This window comes from Prunus avium, chromosome 8 (genome assembly GCF_965620075.1).
Source record: "Prunus avium chromosome 8, drPruAviu1.hap1.1, whole genome shotgun sequence".
Classification (NCBI taxonomy): Eukaryota; Viridiplantae; Streptophyta; class Magnoliopsida; order Rosales; family Rosaceae; genus Prunus; species Prunus avium.
In genome coordinates this window covers 6,850,806-6,857,595 of record NC_142291.1, presented here as the reverse complement: position 1 = coordinate 6,857,595, position 6,790 = coordinate 6,850,806, and the positions used below count along the sequence as shown (strand labels likewise).

At 42.4% G+C, this 6,790-nt stretch overlaps 1 protein-coding gene across 1 annotated transcript; it reads left to right on the top strand.

Annotated features, from left to right (window-relative positions):
- The first annotated feature begins 5,730 nt into the window (after positions 1–5,730).
- On the top strand, positions 5,731–6,552 carry LOC110761053 (uncharacterized). The gene has a single exon (XM_021963427.2). It carries the CDS (start codon positions 5,731–5,733, stop codon positions 6,550–6,552), a length of 822 nt encoding a protein of 273 aa, XP_021819119.2.
- The last annotated feature ends 238 nt before the right edge of the window (positions 6,553–6,790 follow it).

Sequence of the window (6,790 nt, the reverse complement as noted above, 5' to 3'; positions counted from 1 at the left end):
CCCATGAATCCTGGTAAATCTCGGCCGCCGCCCTGATCGTGGGTTCTGCGCCTCTGGCCGTGGGGACGAATTTAATGCCCTTGTTTGGTGGTTGGCGATCTGACCTCAATTTGTAAGAATGTTTGTGAGCATGTTGGCGCCTAACCACTCTGATTTCTGTCACCAAATCCTGACTTTAGTCACTTCCCTTCTTCCCTTGTGCATTAAATGCCCTTTTGCGGCTAGTGGGTTTGCTAGTCAGAGGCGTTACTTCATTAAATGAAGCGTGGGACCCTGCTGCCATGTGACGATTTGACTCTTAATATCTTCGGCCGTGTCCCCTTCGTCATTCGGCCTCGGCCTGACGATACCGTGGTTGTAAGGCCGAGATGACTATCCCTTTGCAGCTTTTCCTTTGTTTTGATGTAGGTAAAAGCGCTGCGTTTTGGATTGCGAACAGGTGCTGAGGCCAAGGGGGGAAAACCCCTTTGGTCGCGCGCGACCGTGATTTATTACGTACAAACAGAAGCGAATATTCTCCTTCGAGATTATTTGCACAAACATTTTGTGCTTTCATTGAGAGCACGAGTTATACTCAACGCGTGCTCAAGGAATCCATTCCTCATATTTTCCAATCCATCGAAGCCTTCCAAACAACCACGGTTGGAAGCAAGCGCACTAGGAGCAAGACCGCCGCGATGGCCCAAAGCTGGTCCTTCCACCATCCCGCGATCGACATGGTGGCACCACCACCTCTAGCCGCCATGAACCCGCAGCAAACCCTTGCTGCTGCACCACAAACCACCGTGCCACCTGCCGGACTCGCAGCTGGGACCACAGCCGACTTTGGCCCAATCGTGGAGCAACTTCAATCATTCCCTCCATTGCCTCCGCACTCGACACATGCTCCTGCTCACACCTCTAATGAAACCCTAGCCCGTGTGCAATTGGGCTCCACACACTTTTCTCCTCCCGATCCACGAAGTCAAGTAGACCTTAATCTGAGAGTTGACCAGCTAACTCAGAGAATGGACGACCAAAACAATTTGATGAGGCAACTCCTCAACCAAATAAACTTGGCTCAAAACCTTGGCCTTGGACAACAGGGCGAAGAGAGAAGGATGGATGAAGGCGCCAATATGCAGTTCGATGGGTACCGAGCAGGTCGAGCAGGAGTAAGCAGACAAGGAGATGGACAACAACGCACTACTACAAAAATTGAAATAGACGACGGGGAAACGCCGTCGTCTTTTTCTTTTTCAAACCGTCGTTAAATCGACAGTCGTCTTTTTGAAAGTCAAACTACGACGGTAATTCACCGTCGTCTATTATATGTAAAAACGACGGTTTTTAAAAGAACCGTCGTCTATTACATGTAAAGACGACACTTTTTCTAAAAAAACCGTCGTTATTGAATGTAAAGACTACACTTTTTTTTATAGAACCGTCGTCTATTAAATATAAAGACGACACTTTTTCTGAAAAAACCGTCGTCTATTTAATGTAAAGACGACACTTTTTCTGAAAAAACCGTCATCTATTTAAATGTAAAGACGACACTTTTTATGAAAAAACCGTCGTCTATTTAATATAAAGACGACACTTTTTCTGAAAAAACCGTCGTCTATTTAAATGTAAAGATGACACTTTTTCTTAAAAAACCGTCGTTTATTATATCCAAAGAGGTCTATTAAATCTAAAAAAGACGGTTTTGTTCCAAAAAATCGCCGTTTATTATCTGTAAAAATGATGTACTAATTTCATTTTAGATATCCTAAAAAATTATTTCTTTCATAAAACTTGAAGATTCAATTGTAATTACATTGTTTACCAATCTTGATTCCTACTATATCCATACAAAATACCATATTTATAACATTATACCCTATAATTACAAAATACCATATCCAAAGCATTAACCTATGGTTGTTGTATCTTCCACAATTTGTACTTGTTCTCCACATTCAGCTGTCATCTTGGAGTAGTGTTCTAAGTCATCTTGGTCAAATGGATCTTATATTCTTCTAAGTTGTCATCTTGGCCTTTGAGCTACACTTGATATAAGCTGCAGCACCTATTTGCCATGTCATCTTACCTGAGCAATCAAAAACCACAATAAGATTACATTATCTTGCTGTCAACTAACAAAAAATATGCATAAGCTTATGCAGGAAAAGTTCATTTGTAACACAATACAGAAGAACATTTTGACTAACTTAGAGTTGCTTCTGTGACGTGGATGGTGAGAGCTCACCAAGAAGGCGTGATGGAGATCTGTCATCGAACCTCAGGCGACATCGAAGACCAGATCTGATGTTCTAGGATTTTCCCATCTCGCAAGGTCTCTAGATATGTTTTCAAGGACATCATCGTCGTTGACTGTGAATATGGCGTCGATGGCGGCTAGTGATGACTGATGCGAAGAACGATGGCGTTGATGGCGTCGCTACGTCGATGGCGTTGACGGCGTCGCTGCTTCGATGGCGTCGATGGCTGGTAGGTACGTATGAGGAGTAGAAAGGTGAGAGATGGAGTGTTTCAGATAGCTCAGGAGGGTTTCAAGAAGAGAGGAGCTCAAGAGGTTTCAAGGAGGGAGAGATAAAGTTTTCAGAGACGGGGGAAAATCTGAAAATTTGTCGAGCGCGAATTCACTTAAGTGGCCTTTTTTTAGCGTGTTTTAAAAGACGACGCTTGTTAATGAGAGATAAGGTTTTCAAAGACGTGGGAAAATTTGAAAATTTGTCGAGCGCGAATTCACTTAAGCGGCCTTTTTTTAGCGTGTTTTAAAAGACGACGCTTTTTATAAAAAAATCGTCATCTTTACATATAATAGACGACCCTTTTTAAAAAAACAACCGTCATCTTTACATATAATAGACGACCCTTTTCATAAAAAACCGTTGTCTTTACATAATCCGTCATTCGTTTGTTTTAAAATTAAGTCGTTTATTATGATTTACAACGTCTTTAATTTCTTAATGCCGACGTGGTTTGTGGGTTTTATTAATAATATTTTATTCTATTTAATTCAAAATATTCATAATAAATTTAAAATAAATCCAAAAAATGCAACGTCAACTCCTATGAAGTGATTGAGATATTTTCTTCCCCCTTAAGCTTTAAAAAATTAAGTTTGAGTTATACAAATTTAAAATTACCACCAAAAAGAAAAATGTTTTCATGAGTCACAACATCACTTATACTTTAATGGTTTAGGGTTTAGGGTTTAGGGGGATAAAGGTTTATTTTTGGGGTTTAGGGTTTATGGTTAATATATATTAGGCCGTAAAACCATAATCCCTTTTCTAAAATTATTTAAACATATATATATAATTTAGGGTTTATATTTTATGGTTTAGGGTTTAGGGTTTAGGGTTTAGGGTTTAGGGTATAGATGTAATAAGCGTCATGTTTATTTATATTGTTAACGACGGTTTTTTTGTTTTCCGTCGATGATTATCGAAGAGCGCATTTCTAAACCATGATTTTTCTTTAAAATGACGTTGTACACACATAACAACGTCATAGTTTTTTAAAAAGCGACGTAAAAGGTTTTTCAAACGACGCTATTTTTCAAACCGTCGTCTTTACTTCATAATAGACGACCCTTTTTATAAAAAAAACCGTCGTCTTTACATAAAATAGACGACCCTTTTTATAAAAAAAACCGTCGTCTTTACTTATAATAGACGACCCTTTTTATAAAAAAACCGTCGTCTTTACATATAATAGACGACCCTTTTTATAAAAAACCGTCGTCTTTACTTATAATAGACGACCCTTTTTATAAAAAACCGTCGTCTTTACATATAATAGACGACCCTTTTTATAAAAAACCGTCGTCTTTACATATAATAGACGACCCTTTTTATAAAAAAAACCGTCGTCTTTACTTAATAATAGACGACCCTTTTTATAAAAAAACCGTCGTCTTTACTTAATAATAGACGACCCTTTTTATATGAAAACCGTCGTCTTTACATATAATAGACGACCCTTTTTATATGAAAACCGTCGTCTTTACTTCATAATAGACGACCCTTTTTATAAAAAAACCGTCATCTTTACATATAATAGACGACAGTTCTTTCAAAACAACCATGTCTTTACCAAAAAAAGGACACTTGATTTTTAAAAGACGACGCTTGTCATACCTGCTGTCGTTGTTTTTTGGTCAGATTTTAACTCTAAAGAAAAGCTTTTTAATAAGATGACGCTTTTTTATTTGTGTGCGTCGTTATAAAAAAATTCTCAACAGTATCTCCATTTTTTAGTTGTTTAAGTCACTTATCCACAACGGTTTTTTGTTACCGTCGTCTTTTTAAAAACAACGACGGTTTTTTGTTCTACCGTCGTCTTTTTCTGGTCGTCTTTTGCCCTTTTTGTAGTAGTGACGTGATCAGCTTCCTGACATGTCGCAAGCATCTGCGAGCCACACTTAGAGCAAACGAAGTCTCCCATCCATACTGAATTTCAGGACCAACGTGCGTGAAAGGCTGGGCCCACAACTTCACATCTGCACCCGCCTTGGCCCGCAGGGAAACGTGAATGAAAGGCTAGGCTCCTAGGGAGGTCAACCTGACGGCCATTGCAATGAGGATCGTGAAGAAAGACGCTCTGTTGCTCGCTCGCAGAGAAATGTTCCCGAAAGGCTAGGCCCTCGGGGAGGTCAACCAAATAACCCTCACAATGAGAATCGTGAAGAGAGGCACTCCGCTGCTCGCTCTCGAAGAACCAATTCTCATCACCAAGCTACAGAGAATCCTTCACAAGTGCAGTCCACCAACACACCGCCTAGGCAGCGCAGCCGAGAAGGTCAACCCTTGCGAACCAACGAGGAAGTCAATCAATGTCACCCAAATCGTGAAGGTCATCAACGTGGCCGACTAAACATGTGCACGGAAGACGTTGAGAAGCTTGTAAGTAACCGACTTCAAGACTTCATAATTGGCAGAAATTTTGAAGATGCACTACGTATGGAGGTAGACCGAGCAAACTCCTCACCTTTCACCGCCGAAATCGAGCAGGCTGCTCCCCCGAAATGATTCTCAACGCCCTCTTTCACATGCTTCAAAGGGGATTCCGATCTCAAAAGGTGTTTGCAATGACTTTGCGAGGAGCAGCTCAGGACTGGTTCCATAACCTGCCATCCGGATTGATCAACAGCTTCAATGAGCTTGCTTATGTCTTCACCAAAGAGAACACTTCTTACCGGACGATGAAGAAGAACCCTAACCACCTGTACAACCTGCGCAAGAAGACCGATGAATCCCTTCGAGATTACATTAAGAGATTCAAAGTAGAAAAGGCCAACATCGTAGGATGCGATGACCGAATCGCGTCCTTAGCATTCAAGAAAGATTTCCAGCTGAACACGACTTATATCGCGAGCTGACTATCACTCCCAGCCAGACTCTGGCAGAGGTCTTCACGATCGTGGAACGCTACACGCTCTGGGATGACGATCGAATCGCCGCGAAGAAGTCCACCGAGCAGGAAGATCAGCCGACCAAGCAGGCAAGCCAAAGAAGCGACAGGCTTAGCAGCAGGGACAAAGACAAACGCAGGTCGTGCCCACAAGGTGACGCTACGACAAAGGAGAACTACACCAAGTTCTCCATCCCTATACATCAAATCTTAGCCCAAGTAAAGGAAAAATCTTGGGTATAAAGACCGCTACCCTTGAAAGGAGATCCGGACAAGAGGGATACCAGAAAATACTGTGCCTTCCATGGGACGCACGGGCACGCTATGAATAACTGCTTTTCTTGGAAAGCGCACCTTGAAGAACTCGTGAAAGAGGGTCACTGCACGGAATTCATCATGAAGCAGGCCATCCAGCGAATTGAGGACCGCGATACCGCCAAGGAGCCACCTCAAAAGGTCATAAGGATTAACACAATCCTAGCTGATTCCGAGGAGTCTGGACTGACTAGCAAGGAAAACAAGAAGAAGATCAAACAAGCCACTGTGATCTCCCAGGTCTCCACTAGTCTCTCATTGGCAGAAGACGATCCCGTGATCGGCTTCCAAAAGAAAGATCTAATCGGCCTTGATCTACCACACAATAACGCCCTTGTCATCAGCATTCAAATCGCTCAGGCCATGGTCGATCGAATCCATGAAGACGAGGGCAGTGCAGCCAATATCCTACAATTGGCAGTCATCCAGCAAATGGGCTTAAAGACAAAGATCAATAAATCAGCTAGGTCACTAACCGGCTTCAATGGCGCAACAACAGTTACTATGGACACGATAGATCTCGACGTCTACTCCCCACCTGTAATCAGCTCGCAAACATTCATGGTCATTAATGAAGTCTCGCCCTACAATGGCATTCTGGGTAGACCATGGATTGGCAAGATCAACGCCATCATCTCCGCCACACATCAGAAAATCCGCTACCCTATCCTTGGGGGCGGTGTCGGTCAGATCAACAGTTATCAGGCAATTGCGAGGAAATGCTCAGCTCAAGGGCTGAATAGAAGCAAGCAAACACAGTTCCTCCCTGTAAATCTCGTTCCTGACGGCCGAGCAGACCGAAAAGGAAAGGGAATAGCCAATCCCCAATAGCATATTAAGAATCAAGACCAAGTCAAGGGAATCCATTCGGAGGTCTCTCCTGAAGAAGGATGGAAGCCTGAAGATGAGAAAAGCGCGGATCGGCTCGCACCTAAGCCAAGAGGAAAAGGCAGAGCTTGTAGCCGTCCTCCAGAAAAACAAAGACGTATTCTCATGGTCATCGTCCAACATGCCAGGCATCGATCCCCAGATCATCTGCCATCGTTTACACGTCAACCCAACAATCAAT

What these genes read in the sequence shown, in the direction of transcription:
- LOC110761053 (XM_021963427.2), top strand. Translation starts at nt 5,731, where the DNA reads ATGAATAACTGCTTTTCTTGGAAAGCGCACCTTGAAGAACTCGTGAAA.